Source organism: Cryptomeria japonica, chromosome 6 (genome assembly GCF_030272615.1).
Source record: "Cryptomeria japonica chromosome 6, Sugi_1.0, whole genome shotgun sequence".
NCBI classification, from domain to species: domain Eukaryota; kingdom Viridiplantae; phylum Streptophyta; class Pinopsida; order Cupressales; family Cupressaceae; genus Cryptomeria; species Cryptomeria japonica.
Genome location: NC_081410.1, coordinates 112,117,993 through 112,134,247, shown reverse-complemented (window position 1 = coordinate 112,134,247; position 16,255 = coordinate 112,117,993). Strand labels below are relative to the sequence as shown.

The following is a 16,255-nucleotide window of genomic DNA, read 5'->3' as shown; positions in this document are numbered from 1 at the left end:
ATGAAGAGGGATTTCAAATAAGTAATTTAGAACCAAATTTGTACATCAAAAGCATAGGCAATGACATCATCATTTTGGTCATTTATGTGGATGCTATCATCCTTACAAGTTGTGAGGTGCATTTGATTGTATAAATCAAATGTAATTTGTGTAATGTTTTTGACATGACAAACTTGGGCCTCCTATATTATTGCCTAGGTGTAGAGGTTTGGCAGATTGGAGGTGGTATTTTTATTTCTCAATCTAAATATGCCAAGAGTTTGCTAGAAAAATTCGAAATGATAGGTAGCAAAATCTCATCCACACCCATTAAAAAAGGGCTGAATCTTTCAACCAAAACTAACTCAGGTAATCAATGAATCAGCATTCAGGCATCTAGTGGGCAGTCTTATCTCTCTAACAGCCACTCGACCTGATTTGAGCTATGTTGTGAGTTAAATTCCCAGATTCATAACACAACCTAAGGCAAAACACTGGGTTGCAGCAAAGATAGTGCTGAGATATGTGAATGAGACACTCTACTGTGGCAACTTGTATAGCAGAAGCAAGGATTCTAGGCTGGTTGGTTCACAAATTCAGGTTGGGCAGGTTCTATTGATGACAGGAAGTCCACTTCTGGCTATGTTTTCAGTCTTGGTAAAGGTCTAGGAACAGCCTTCACACACCGTGGCTTCCATCATTGAACACTTCTCGGTGTAATTAGTGGTGATGTATATTATCTGTTTGGTGAGTTCAAAGTAAATTCATTCTTATACTAGCACAGACCGATGTTAACATGGATCTAGTATGTGCCAAGAGTACGCTAAAAGACTCGTGATGATAATCTCTATGCTTTTAAGCATTTTATGTTTTGGATGAACTGCCACCTCAAGTCATTCGGATACCTCTCGGCACACATCAGAACAATGTTGAAGCTTAAATGTGCTACCTTCTTTAAAATATATTATTTGTAATTTTGTATTATTATAAAAACTTAAAACTAAATAACTGTCAGAATGTCGGCATTCAATGTTCCCCAAGAATCTGACCGACTCAACATGGCCAGAAAAATTCCAAATTGTTGTGGGATGTAAAACAGGCCTTCTTAAAACATATATACTAATATCAAGAATAAAATGAAGCATAATTTAATCCATGTCCTAAAAGCACAATTAATTTATTAAATGTAACTCATTTTGCAAGAGGTAAGCAACAAGACACATACCGTTCAATCTCTTGCTTCGATGGATTAACAGGACCCCAAAACAGTTCATCTTCAGGCTTAGACCTTGAAGAACTGGAGGGGATTGCAATGCTTTGAGTTGGAGTTGCAGATTTTGGCACTGACCACAGACTGCTATTTCCACTTAAGCTACGACTTGCCTGCACTTTGGGAGGAGCCACAACCTGCTGTTGGGACTGCATTGATAATGCAAGCTTTCTTTCCTGCTCTTTCTGAATCTCTCTCAGTGATGCAGTTTTAGTCAGCTTTGCTACATCAACAGACCAAGCTGGAGCTGGCGGAGATGTTGAAGATTCTGTCTTCCATGGGAGGAAATCTCCTAAGGATGGTCCAGATGGTGGAACAGAGAGTACTTCCTTATCTTGTTGAATTTGACGAGCAGCTTTGTTTTTCTCAACTGCAACAGATGACACAGGAGGCTCAGAAGAAGCAACTGTGCTGGCTTTAGCTACAGCAGCATTTTTCCCCTTGTTTGCCCTCTTACGGTTCTTCTTTGACTCTCTGGCCTCAACAAATTCACTATCATCTCCAGCAGACACCTCTGGAGGTAGTAAAACTGCAGATACAGGCAATAGTTCACTTGGTTTCTCAACATTGGCAGCAACAGATGGTTCTAGAATTGGCTGACTTGTTTTAGCCAAAACTTCTTCTGCCAGAAGATCATGTAAATGGCTCTTCCTGGTTCTGACAAAACCATTATCCAGATTCCCAGAACCCGAGTGTAAAACACTTGCAGCAGCAACATTCGCATCATGTTGACCCTCTCTTGAGGGTTTTTCTGAACCAATTACAGCTCCACCCCAAGGAGTTGACAAGTTAGTCACTGCTGATAAAACAGCAACTTCAGTAACAACCTTCTCTGATTCTGCTTTTTGTTTCTGTTCTTCCTCTTGTATTTCCAAGAGAGACTTTGGCTTTGGGCATGGAGCAGGCTTCCAAGCACGTTGTGATAAAGAGGATATGACCATGTTTTTAGATTGCAAATCAACATTAGCTGCAGCTATCCTTTCAATTATTAGATTTTCCCCTGAACTAGAAATTGACATAGGTGCAGGCAGAATTTGGGTTATTGGTGATTGTAAAACAGGGTCATGAAGAACAGATGAAGAATTTGTGTCTTCAGAAGTTTGATTTGGAGTAACTTCTTTTGAATTTTCAGTCCCTTGCTTCACCTCATGCCGATTGATCACATCAGGTTGCCCTTTTTGCCTCTCAGAGGACATTTTAGAACTCTTTTGTCTTCTGGACCTTTTCTCAGTGCTTTTCTTTACCTCGGGTGCCTCTATCAAATTTATTTCAACCAATGCTTGTGTGTCATTTCTAGCTGGTTTCTCCTGAAAAATTGGCTCATCAATAACCAGAGTCATTGATTCCTCCATCTCAATCCGATTCATGTTCTCCATAACTTGTTCAGTGGAGTAACCAACCAATGGATTAGACACAGAACTCATCAACATATCAGTGGTTGCCGCATCTTTTTCTGTTACATCAGCATTTCTCAAGGACAATGAATCAGTTGGGATTCGCTCCACCTGTGGTACTACCTGAGAATTCAACTCTGAAGAAAAATTTGAAAGAGGGTCATTGCTGCTACCTTTGCCTGATTGATGAAGCATTTGTTGTTCCTTTGAAACCTTTTCTAAGATTTCACATGTAGGCAAAAAAGATGATGCCCGAATTTGGTCAAATTTGTCTTGTTCAGCAACTCCCCAAACAGGAGATGGCTGGCTAAACTCAACTGTAGTTTGTGGTGTTGTAAAGGATGCCACTTGATTGAGTTTGAGATTTCCATCCAATTCAACCTGCTGAGACAGATTTGTTCCTTTAGAGCCTTGCTGATTCATTAGGTTGAAAAGATTATCAATTACTGAAGGTTGAGGGGGCACATGCTGAGGCATCTTGGCATTCATCATAAATGGATCACTAGGTTGCCTAAACATGCCATGATCTGCTGAAGCATTTCCAACAGATCCAGGTGCCTGTGCTCTGTCATAAGATGGTTCCTGACGTTGCTGACGTGCTATCTGCTCCAATAGAGCCTGAGGTAAGAGCTGCTGCTGCTGCTGTTTTTGCTGTTCAAGCATAAAAATCTGATCAAGCAGAGATGCCTGGGATGGCAATGAAGCCTGAGAGCGTAGCTGAAGCTGAGAGAGTAAAAGCTGCTGCTGTTGTTGGTGGTGAATTAAGTTCAAAGTATGTGGATCTTGTGGAAGGCCAGAAGGCAGAAGTTGCTCCAGTGGTACACCACCAGAACGATTTTCCAAAGTCGGAGACATTAGATGTTGCATAAGTGGCTGATGTTGCTGCTGCTGTCTCTGGTGCTGCAATGGAAACACAGATTGAACTGGACTAAATCGCTGTAGATGGTGCATATCTACCTGATCTTGACGAGGAATATCTAAGCCACCACGACCAAGATTTCCCCGAGATTGTGGATCTCCATAATTTGCCCATAGATTAACTGCTTTGTTCATAGGTGAAACAACATTAGTATCAGAAACACCCTGCAGAATAGACATAACATCTCCATGTTGATTGCCATGAGATATGTTATGGGAAATATCCGATGTCATAGCAGTGAACTGAGGCAATGATTTTCCAATATCAGTCATACTTTCACTATTAGCTGCCAAAGATGATGTATCTCCTGTCGACCAGCCATAAGGAAAAAGGTTTGGGAGAGATTTCTGCCGTTCCACAGAATGATATGGAGATATCCTTCGGCCAATTCCATAATTCATGTCTAATCCACTTTCTGTTGCAATCAATGATGTTCCACCAGGACTGAGCCCTTGGAATCCAAGCGACGCTCCTACAAAATAAGTGCCAATCAGAAAAACTGCTTTAAGAAACAATTTGTTTCTTTTTCTGAGATACATTCAATGCAAAGTTTTTAACTAATATACCAGAAAACCTTAAAAAATGCAACAATACTCAATCCATGAAATTATCAAACATTTCTTGAGTATAAGACCTGAGAAATTATCTGCAAACTAACTCAACCAACAACTTTAAGTATCAGTAAACAACCTTCTACATGTTCAACTGGCTGAGGATTTTTGAAAGTTCCATTAATAAGTGATTCCATAAAACTTTTCTCAGCTTTTAATGTATCCATTTTGCCTTTCTGTTCATTCTGGGAAAGCTCAAAGCCACTGTCAATAATATTGCCTTGCCCCTTTGCATGGATGCTGAATTTATTAGCAATTGTTACATCAGTAGCATCACCTAGTTTTGGGATGCCAAACCCAGGAGGAGCTTTAGCTTTCATCCGAAGATGTGGCATAACATCTCCCAAGCACTTGAAAGGCACATCCACTGGAGCACTTTCCGGACGAACTGGCAAATCTATACCAAAATATCCAGCTTCATACCAGCCTATCATATCAGCCCCAGAGAATGGACCCTGAATATCACCCTGTGGATCTTTGTAAAATAGGGACAACTCTTCTGGTGGAATATGTCGAATACCTTCTCTGGCAGCCACCTTCTCCCGATCCACATAAGTGCCTTCAGTGGCAAGCATCCTGTTGCTTCCCATCGATGGATGGTGTTTAAGTCGACGTGTGTCAACCTGTAGAGCCTCATGTAGATGCCATCTCATCCCATCTTCGCTTGAAGTAGAAACCACTGTTCCCGGGGCATTCCTTTCATGATCATAATCTCTATTTGCCCCTGACCTTGGCCAGACTGCATTATTTGCATTGGATTCTTGAGATGGAATTTCAGATTTGATGTCCTGCCAATCATGTAAAGATCCCTGTATCTCTTCCGCAGCAGCACCTGACCTCCATGGCCCACTAATGTGGGTGGCAGAGCCCTGACTTGAATCATCTCTATGCTTATGATGTAATTCTTCATTCTTGGAGACTACAAAAACAAAGAAAAAAGTTGGTAGTGATATTCAAATGATCCCTAAAATCCACATAAAAGCTAGCTGTTTCCACTCAGTCTAAACAATTTTCATTCAGCTGTCATTCAAAAGGTTTGTATTTCAAAAGAAAGGGAAGATTAAATCTTTTGCTTCAATTTAAAATGAATACCTTCAATATCCATGTCATTATCATCTAAAAGCTGCTGTTCTTGAATTCCTCCAATCTTTAAATCTCTTAAAAAGAGATCTGTGCTCTTGTCAATTATGTCAGTATCTTTATAATTACAATTCTTGACTTTCAAATCATTGGAGTTGTCTTCTCTGTGAGAATCCATTGTAGATGTCCCATCTCCTCTACTTCCTGCTTAAATTTTCAGTGGATTTCAAAAAAAATAAGTACAATTGACATTGCAAATATGCTGATTGATTGTAGGCACTGAATCAAAGAAACAACAAAATGAAACATAAAGAAGAGCATACCAGGTCTTTGTCTTCGATTATTTGACACATCCTCCCGGTTTCGGTTTAGTGTCCCATCTTTAGAATATTGAGGAGCCCCACTACTTACTATATCTCCCCTGTTAATTCCTTCTATTATAGCCTGACAAAAATGTATAGCAGAAACATAATCAGAAAAAAGTTTACGTGACAATCAATTCATCTACTAAACACAAAAAGCATCCAGAATTAAAAAGAGGATTTTGAGAAATCAAAAGAGTGGTCTCTTTACCTCCTCTTCAGGGCTGGGAGAGGAAAGAGCCAATGGTTCCAATGTGTCTGTTTGTGTTAGGGATGGAGCTTCAGTAAACCCATCAGGGGGTCTTGCAAAAGAAGGCCTCATGACACATTTACGGTAAATATCCAATAATTTTGCCCTAGAGTATTTTAATGTAGATCCATTCCCCAGATTAGTATCCCACCTTTCTGAAGATCCACCAAGAGAATTATAGTTTGAAGAATTCGATATTAAACTGCTTGCACTATGATTTCCTCGGCCACGACCAGCAGTAAAGCCTGGACTAGCCATATCACTCCGCCCCCTACCAAATGAAAAGCCCTGAGTATGTTTATTTGGAGTTGGAGTTGATAGGTAAGATCCTTCACCTCGTGCTCGATTTTGTAGAGAATTTGACCTCCATGGGCGCGGGTTATGCTCAGTTTCCCTTTCAGAATCCTTATTATTGTCAGACACCATAAGTAAACCTTTCTCTCGTTGCCCCTCCCCATCCTTGCCAGGTTCTAGCCACTTTTCACGCCGATTCTCCGTATCCTTGTCTTCTCGTCCCCAACGAGTATCCCACTTACTTTCACGACGTGTCTCGTAATTAGTTTCACGATTTCCAGTGTCATTCCAACGATCTGAAGAGAGTCGCCTAATCTCCCCAGGACTTCTTGCCATAAGATTATCTTCCCAGCGCTCTGTCCTGCGATGGTCACTCGTTTCCTTGTCACCTCTCCACCGGTCCCGTCGAACACTAGTATTCTCCCTTTCTTCATCCCGCCAATTTTCACGGCGCATTGTTTCAGCTTCCACAGAGGTAGATCGCCAGATATCTTTCCTTTTCTCTGTATCAGACGTCTCTTCCCCATTCCCATATGCTTTAGCTAAAAGCTCATTGCGACTTCCTTGACTGGGGCTACAGTTCACAGGATGTTCCTGTATACCCACCTGCATCAATATATTGACAAAAGAAAGAAAAGTGTTCATTATAACTGCATGTATCAGAGGTAAACTCAGCAGATAAAAAAAAACTGCTATGGTACTCTATGCAAAGCACGATTTTGAAACAAAAATATTGTTGTGAAATCATCCTCCTATAAATAAACATCATCTCTGAAACAAACATGAAAACACCTATCATACAAACAACAAGGATAAACCTAAAGTTCCAAAAGTACAGCAAATATTTTTCAAAATATAATATTCAACTGGGTAAGAAACAAAGTAGATATATACAATGCAAAATATCAATATAGAATAATGAAAAATTCAATGTGGAACACAAAAAAGTGAAAAGTGCAAGACAAGAAAGTACCCCTGTTGTCACTCCCAGCTTATTCTCCCCCGGCTTTGGAAGCAACCACTGTGGGGACAAAGGAAAGGAATTCTCAGGGCCATGCAGATCTGAAACCATAGCAAAGATACATATGTCAGCACACCATTCAATATATGTTATTATCAAAAAACCTAGGATTTCATGGATCATACAAAGGATGGTTAAACTTTGATCTAATTTCAAATCCAATTTCAAAATCCCATAAATCATTTTATAACATACTAAGTCTGTCTAATTCAACTGTGTGCAATTATTTAATATTACGAATTTAGACTCACAAGTAATCATAGGAGAGAATAATGGTCAAAAATAACTCTAGAACATTCTCACAAGATAACTAGCATCATGATTTGATGCAAAATGCAAATGAACTACTAAGCAAAAAAAGCAAGAAAGACATTGTCATCGAATATATCAACCTGAAATCAGGTTTTCTATATAGATGCTCTCAATTAAATTCAACTTCAGTTTAATACTCTTATTTTTTCACATTGAATATATACCAATATTCTCACAAGATAACTAGCATCATGATTTGATGCAAAATGCAAATGAACTACTAAGCAAAAAAAGCAAGAAAGACATCGTCATTGAATATATCAACCTGAAATCAGGTTTTCTATATAGATGCTCTCAATTAAATTCAACTTCAGTTTAATACTCTTATTTTTTCACATTTTTTGTCCATGAACAAGATCTTTTGCAACATAGATTCCATATCCATGTGACAATTTAGCTTCCTTTTGTACATTGTGCAATAATCTTTAAATGCAATCTAACTTTGACACTGAGGACATCCTGAAGATTTTGAGGAATATAATCATGTGGCAAAACATGGAGATGATAGAAAAGATTAGTTATGAACTACGGGAGATTAGTACCTAGACACATCCTTCATTTCAGAACAGCTTATGCAGCATACCGCAAGACAATCAAGTTTTTTATTATGTAGCAAGCATGCCGATTGCCTTCCACCTACAGACAACTTAGAAGTCATTTATGAGTATGCTAGCAAGAATTTTTAAGACCCACAAGTTTCTAGCCCTCCAAACAACCAGGAAGTAGCTGCACCTCATACCTTAACACTTCTACTGACTAAAGGCTGAATGGATATTGTATAGGTCCCTCTGTTCAGGTTCTGTCTATCATTAAGCATTAACATTTGTAAGACCAACTGTAAAACAGAAAGGAAAGGGTATACTAGCCAAATAAGTTAATATGCTCTTCCTGAAACCTTTGGTCTACATTTTGCATACAGAGTTCCAAAGTTGATAATTACACCAACAGGAATAACCTACAGCTATAGCTGGGTTGGTGTAGGTGATGTGTTTAGAAAGAAAAAGAAAAGAATTTAGACATTAGCTCTATATAGAGAGAGAGACAGAGAGAGAAACGTCAATCTTGAGGTGCCTATCTTGGTTTTGGTGTAAAAGCTGCCTTGAGATTGATATCTCTCAGCATTTTTAAGATAGATATGTTTAGGATATGTCAGCTAGTAACAAATACCTTATTGGCCTGATATATGGATGATCCCTAGTCAAGCCAAGGTAGACTTAAGAAATCACAGATTATGGCTAACGTAGATAACTGCTAGGCTCTGAGGCCTATCTATCAAATTGTTTTATTTCATATAAATATTTCTTGAATTTGTACTTGTCCTGGAATCTCAATTACTGAGGACTTTTTACACCAGGAGTTTTAGTTTTGCTGACCTTAAATTATAATTTATGGTTTTTTGGTTTTTGACATGGTAGGCTTTACTGAAACAGGGAAGAATCCAGGACAAAAAATGATAGCAGTGTACAATCACTAGCCTTTACAGGTTTCTACTTGATGAACAATATGAAACAACAAGAGTAAGATTGATGGGGAGATGATCCAAGGGTACTTTCATGTAGAAAGGGGTGATGACAATACAAGAGGTAAGACAGATTCCTCTGACTGTAAGGAAGAGACTCCAACGCCAGTAATAGCTTGAGTCACCCTCGTCTGGGGGAGCTCCTAAGCAAAACCCGCTTGCTTCCGAAAGAAAAACAGTTGAAGTCTCTCCAGGCTTACTTATTAATAGGGCAAGCAGACCCACTATTAAAGAAGGTGAGAAGCAATGGTGTCAGGTGTGAGGAAGACTTGTTGATGTCTCTCCAGGCTTACTTATTAATAAGGCAAGCAGACCCACTATAAAAGAAGGTGGGAAGCAATGGTGTCAGGTGGGAGGAAGACTTGTTGATGTCTCTCCAGGCTTACTTATTAATTGGGCTAGCAGACCCACTATAAAAGAAGGTGGGAAGACAAAGGGTATGCTGAGTGGAAGGTTGGGTGGACTGCAAGGTAGAGCCACCAATGCCAGTACTAGCTTGAGTCATCCTCGTCTAGTGGAGCTCTTAATCAAAACCTGCTTGTTCTAAAAGGAAAATTGTTGATGTCTCTCTGGGCTTGCATATTAATAAGGCAAGCGGGCCAACTATAAAAGACAGGCCTCTTGATCATTCTTTCAGTAGGAGTCACCCATGTAACTTTGGTCTTTGATTGAGCTGATGTTTGTCATCCAAATACTTAATTAAAATTATCCTGGATTGAATGCACAGCTAGTGCAACTCAGTCTGCCAAGGTCATTTCTTGGTTTTCCTGAAGATACTTTGATAGATACAGATTTGAGCTTACTATAAATCAACATTTGAAATAGTAGGGTGCAAACTCTACATTTAACTCTTATTTGTGTCCTTCAAGTTGACTGACATACAGAGTGGTTAAATTACTGAAATTGATTGAATTATGAAAATCGGTTGCCTCTCAATGTCTAGGTAAAACATATTTGGATTATATCTGTCAGAATGGCACCCTTTATTTGGTTCATATATATGTAGAGGTGAATTAGCAAAGTTTGGTGTACTCCTGGGATTGTTGAAATAAATTATTGCTTTTGAATTCTAGGTGCAAGTACAGATTGGCAAGGTTTTGATTTACTCCCTAACTTGGCCATGGAGTGAAAACCCTCATTTATATTTGAACAATATACTAAGGTAACAGTAAAAAAAACTCTTGCAGACTGTAGTACAGAGTAGTTAAACTATGGAAATTAGTTGCATTGTGAAAATCGGTTATTCTAAGTCCAACGATGAAAAACTCTTAATCGGCAATAAATCTTTTCAGCCAAAATTTTTTTAAAATCGAGACTGGGCAAAAAATCGGGAAAAAATGGGCAATAAATAGGCAAATTTATCAAACATTTGAAAATATATAATTTTTTCAAATATTCTTAAAAATGCAATAAATGCATGTTTATAAGTTTATAGGCATCAGAGATTATCCTTAAAAGTCAAAAAGATTAAATTGCTACTGAGATCTGATAACAATGCTAGATTAAAATAAATAAAAATAAAAATTGATTAGAAATGAAGTCTAAAACGACAAGGCAGAAATAAATTAAACATTATGTTGGAAACCTTTGCTCTCAGTGCTTCCACATCAGATTTCAATACCCTATTATCCATGGCAGCTTCATTTTACTAGTGGCTTATTTCCGTGAAAGTTGAAACACTTAAATAAAGAAGAGTCTTCTACTCTTAGCTGTGCAACCTCCCGTCGAATCCAGATTCAGTCCACAAATGCCGTCAGCTGTCGGGTGAAGACTCGTGCGCTTAGAAAAAAATGAAATAGCCCGTGCGTAAAAAATGAACTCACTTTTTAGGGTTGCAATAAATAAAAAATGATATCGCTTTTTGAGATGCGATTTTTCCCCATTTTATCGCGATTTATTCTCTTCGAAGATTGCAATTTTTACAAAAAAAACGACCGTGATTTTTAAGAAGATTTAATCCTCTGGCAAATTTACTCCCGATAAATCACGATTTTGCCGATTTTTAAATATTTTTTCATCCAATGTACCAGAACAACACACATTGACCATATTGGTCAGAATGACGCCACTTATTTGGATCATTGCATGTAGAGGTGGATTAGAAAAGATTGTTCTGCTCCTAAGCTTGTTAAATAAAACATTATTTTGTATTCTGGATGTCAGTAAATTTGCAAGGTTTTGGTTTACTCCCTAACTTGGTAAAGGGGTGAAAACCAGTATCAATAGCAGATGCTATAGGGGTTCATGCAGTCACGAATTTTGATACTTCATGTGTCACATGCCACCAAAATATGGTATGAAGTCAAAGCAATTGGCCATATAAAAATTATTTATCATTTTTGTTTATTTCTATAAACTACACTTTTCTGCAACTCTAGGTCTAAGAAAGGAAATCCATGTTTCACTTGGAAAGGGGATAAGTTTCCCTAATTCCTTGAGAAAAAGAACTAGAGATTATCAGCTAAATATCTAAGTAATTCCCCTTCACAAAAGGTGGAAAAAGATGGCTATATCATCTCTTGGCCAAGAGGAAACATTCAGACGTTACTGATTTTCAGGGGCAATGACCCTCCCCAATAGCCCATGCTCATATGGAGCAAAATAAGTGATTTATTATTCATTTATTTTTGTACCTAAATTTTTCAACACATCCTAACACCTTACTCTCAAAAATGACTCATTAAAGAGTAGAAACATCAAAGAAGTTGTCCCTTAACATGATAAGATGTAAAAAGATTACATGACAAACAAATTTAAAACAATATTGAGAATGGTGCAAAAAAGTAGGCAACTATGGATGGTTGCCACTTCAGATATTTGATGACCCTAAAGAGAATGGCCATAACATGGCACCATTGAGACCTAATAATTATTTTATCACATGGAGGTAATGTATAAAGCATGCCATGTTTAAGCCCAGTCATTGACACATTCATTTTATCTGTCATTGTGCCAATTCTAAACATACGATAAAATGGTAATGATAAAAAAGCAATAATTTAAATGGATATCAACTTTTTATTGTTATTGCACTGTTAGGTAAAAATACTTACCAAATGCTCTTTCTATTCTACATACACCATCATCTAGACAAGTAGAGTTACTCATGAAGCCCGCCTGAAACTCATACCCATCAGCAAACGATGGTAGCAGAACCATAAGATGCAATATTAAATAAAACAAATTCTTTTAAAAAAGACAAAGTTCATGTACCATATACAGTACCAAAGCCTTAGTTGCTAATCCCCAGACTTCATGACAAAAAAACCTGCCTCCCAGTTCCTATAATACCTAGCTTTGTACTATTGTAGATGCCTAACTACCAGGAGGAGATCTTGTCAATATTAAAAATTGGAATGCCTTTCCCACTGATATATATTATGTTGTTTACAATTACAAAGACTATTAGATAGAATTTACAGAAAACATGAAGTATATAATTGTCATTAATGAGACTATCACATGGAATTTGACTTGAGATTGATATGCTGGGGCACTAAATATATAGTATGTTAAAATCAAATCAAAACCTATGTATAAACCCACATTTAAGTGTTTCATACAAGAGGATAAAGAAAAAATTGTGTGGTTCACGTAGTGAGAGAAAGAATCCTTTTATGCTACCAACTCTCTTTGACGCATGTCACAACATTTGCAATATTTTGAAAATACAAAAGATGCCAATGTACTTGATGAAGCATACCTATTTCCATTTTATATGACATCTTGCATGATTCTGTTTAGTTTATCAAGCTTGAAAAGGAGAGTAACAAATACATGGGCAATCTGATTGTCCAACAACTTAAAAAACATTTCAAAACAACTGAAGAATGAGATTACACACAAAAGAAATGGAATAAAATTTGCTATTAAAAGAGCATTTTTTATTTTCCCTATCCATCAAAAACATAGTCAATGTTTCTCGACAATTCAAGAATATGAATCAATGAAATTTTGCTTATGGTACATTGCAAACATTTCTAGCAGTTTTATAAGCATTAATTTCAAGCATTTCTAAAGCTGACAAATAGGCAGAGTTGATAAATTCCCAGCAACATTGCTGCTAAGACTAACAACCTAGACTTTAAAATGTTATTACCAACTTACATGTCATATATAGTAATGACTAAGTTTGCTTAGTTGCTACTGGATTCCCAAAATTTGAATGAAAATGCACATATTTTTGGTTGCCAGTGCAAATTCCATTTGTGACAGAAACAATTGATATTGTGATTTTTGACATGCATTAGAGATTTATGGCTCAGGTAGTAGGTCATGTTGTAATCCAATAAACCATCCAGGATTGAATCATTTTTAGCATAACCTAAGCATGATTGCTTTGTGGCATCATATTTCCTTATAAGCAGGCAAAATGTTTCCTTAAAACAAACATATAAACCAGCATATCCAGCTACAGCTATGAAAATACTCCAAAAGGCAACAATCTAGTGTTAAGGCAGGCAAAATCGCTACAACAATAACAAAAGTTCAACATCACTGTGATAGCCTCCACATTAATTATGCACAAAGGTGATTAAGCAGAATCCACAAGGATAATGCCAGATGCAAGTCCAAGGTGGATTTTCATATTATCGATCTCTGAAAATCCTCAAAATACAGCTTTTAGCCAAATATCTCCAATACAATGCTCTACAGTGTCTCACTTGCATAATGTTCCCTATTTAGCTAGCAAAAAACAACTAAATACCTAAAAAAATCCTAGTCCCTCCACTGAGCAAAAAAAGCAGTTGTGGACAAACAAATGCTCATAAACAATTTAAATAAATGGGCAATCTAAACTAAGACAATACATAGCAACTTTAAACTCTCATGGTTTAAAATTTGCCAAAAATCTGCTAAAAAGGTTACTAAAATGATAATTAAATATGATCATTAACTGCAAGATGATCTGGCAGTTACAACTTTTCATATCAAAGCTCCAGATCCAAATTCTCAACAGAAATGTTAATATCTTACAGGAAATAACTACTACATCCAATTCTGGCTGTTGTGTAGATCAATAGACATGGTCATGCACCAGTCTAGGGCAAATTTGAAAGATATGATACCCTTTGCAGCTGGCATACAAGCAAGAGGTAGGAAAAAACACACAGTAGTTAAAAGGGAGGACTTTACCAATCATAGAAAGATAGTCAGAAGTGGTCAAATGCTCAAAGCTCATACCATTAACAATTATTAAATGTCACCACTTATTCTTTTCTAGTCATCAAAAATATGAATGATTGGTTATAAAGTTTCAGGGAATATGCATCTAAAGTAGACACCCCTGCTCCATGTAAATACCAAAATGCTTGTAAAGATAACCAAGGCACTGCTACTGCTGAGTTAATAAATCTGTGTAAAGATGGCCACGTCCAGACATGCCCAAAATGTCCATGCTACTGCATATTGCTGCCACCATTCCACAGGAATCGGCTCTAACAATCAGGAGACATTAGGGCAAGTATGCTAAATATACTAAAGCACCTAGATCCGTGTACTACATGCTTTAATGAGTCAAAGTATGCGCACTAAATGTGTTCAAGGATGCTCCATGCACATCAGTCATTTGCATTAGAATAACAACTTGCCCTCACACATTACAAATTCATAGCCAAAATGGCAGTTATGAGCAAATGCAACGGACGTTGTACTAAGCCCACTTTATTTTCACATTAAATTGGTCATTTCTCAAATGTAATTACTTATACCATGCCCAAAAGAACAACTCGAATGAATCCAGTTTTCCCCCCTTTCGCAAGCACATCAGCATCAACTTATCTCTGCGCTGCATAGATAAGTCATATTTCAAGCACCTTGTTTCATGATCACCTAAGGTCAACTTGATCGGCACTAGGTTCGGATTCACATATAATCACAAACTACTGGCCCACTGGGTCAGCAATGCCAAAAACCAAGCACATTGCGACTAAATGCTAAAACCCATATTAAAAAGCCACGAACACGACTCCAATCCACGCCACCTGGCTGACAATTCCTCTGCATAATCGAACCCAAAATCTGCTCAAAAATCAAAATATAAAACAACCCTTTTCCAAAACTTTAGTCTTCCAGGTTATCCAAAGATACAAGCACAAAAAACAACAGAAATCCAAAAACCACAGCCACTCCAAATAATTGATCTTAAACCCTAATTTCAACAAAAAGTCTCAAAAAAACTCATACAAACTGTTTATTCAGTAATCCAATAGCAGCAATGCAGTAAAACCCAAACCCGCGAGAATCAAACAGAAAAGGCCGAAATACAGTAAAGGCCGGCAAAATCGGCCGTAAAATAAAACCCTTGAGAATGCTTCACAGATGCTAACCAGAAGGTCAAACAGACAAATAAAAGGCAAGAAGAAGAAGAAAAAAGTCTTACACACAGAAATGTGTGTACCATACCTTTCGCCTTGATGGAATCCATCCTTCTAAGTGTGAGCTCAGCCCTTTCACCAGCCATTAATCCTGCTCCGCTTCCTCCCGTACACACGCAGATAAAAAATTAAGCACGCCCAAACCCTTAAAACGCTAGAAACAATACAACACGCAGGGAGAGAGTTCACGATAATGAGAGGAAATAAAATGGGTAAGAAGCGGATATTGATTATTAGAAAGAAAATAAAATTAGAAAAGCCATGAACAAGGAAGAAGAGTGTGTTGTAAGGGGAAACAAGAGGGACAAGGGCTGTTTTCGGTAAAAGCCTTAGTTTCTAAAAGTTTACTAGTATTGTACAGTGGTTATCTAGCCTAATGATTTTATGTCCCCAATGGAAGGTAAAGTCCAATACAGCTTAGGTTAGTGGCATAGCAGGGTACAATAGTTATGATGTGGTCTCCAAACGAAAAAGAAATTAACTAAAAATTTATTATATTTTAATTAAGATGGGTTGCTTTAGTCTAGAATCTAAATTAAACTAGAATGAAATATTAAAATTAAAAAATATTAAATAGGAAGTATTTTCTATATTTTTTTATGGAGAGGATTAATATTATTTAAATTAAAAAATATTAAATAGAAAGTATTTTGTATATTTTTTTAATGGAGAGGATTAAGTAGTAAGTATTTTATTTCGCACTTTTCAAAAGTTTATGTGAAAATTTCAAATCACTCTCATTTTTTATAACAATATATACTTAGCAAGCTCTCTATTTAAAACTAAGGTTTAAAGGGTCACATCACCAAATATGATATCTTATCAATATTTTTTTTGTTGAGGTGTCCAAAAAAACCTTAAATCGAT

The 16,255-nt window shown here is 37.2% G+C and overlaps 1 protein-coding gene across 2 annotated transcripts in view; it reads right to left on the bottom strand.

The window, feature by feature from the left end:
• LOC131051224 (protein ESSENTIAL FOR POTEXVIRUS ACCUMULATION 1) overlaps window positions 1-15,727 on the bottom strand; it is a 44,758-nt gene extending 29,031 nt beyond the window's left edge. Inside the window, exons 1-7 of one of the 2 annotated variants that reach the window (XM_057985630.2) lie at window positions 15,417-15,727; window positions 7,133-7,221; window positions 5,827-6,765; window positions 5,577-5,697; window positions 5,266-5,460; window positions 4,253-5,092; window positions 1,205-4,034 (exon numbers count right to left, since the gene is read on the bottom strand). In XM_057985630.2, coding sequence (XP_057841613.2) covers window positions 1,205-4,034; window positions 4,253-5,092; window positions 5,266-5,460; window positions 5,577-5,697; window positions 5,827-6,765; window positions 7,133-7,221; window positions 15,417-15,474 — 5,072 coding nt within the window. In that variant the 5' untranslated portion in view covers window positions 15,475-15,727. The remainder of the gene's footprint in view (window positions 1-1,204; window positions 4,035-4,252; window positions 5,093-5,265; window positions 5,461-5,576; window positions 5,698-5,826; window positions 6,766-7,132; window positions 7,222-15,416) is intronic. The other variant, XM_057985631.2, reaches the window with a different exon arrangement.
• Between the last annotated feature and the right edge of the window lie 528 nt (window positions 15,728-16,255).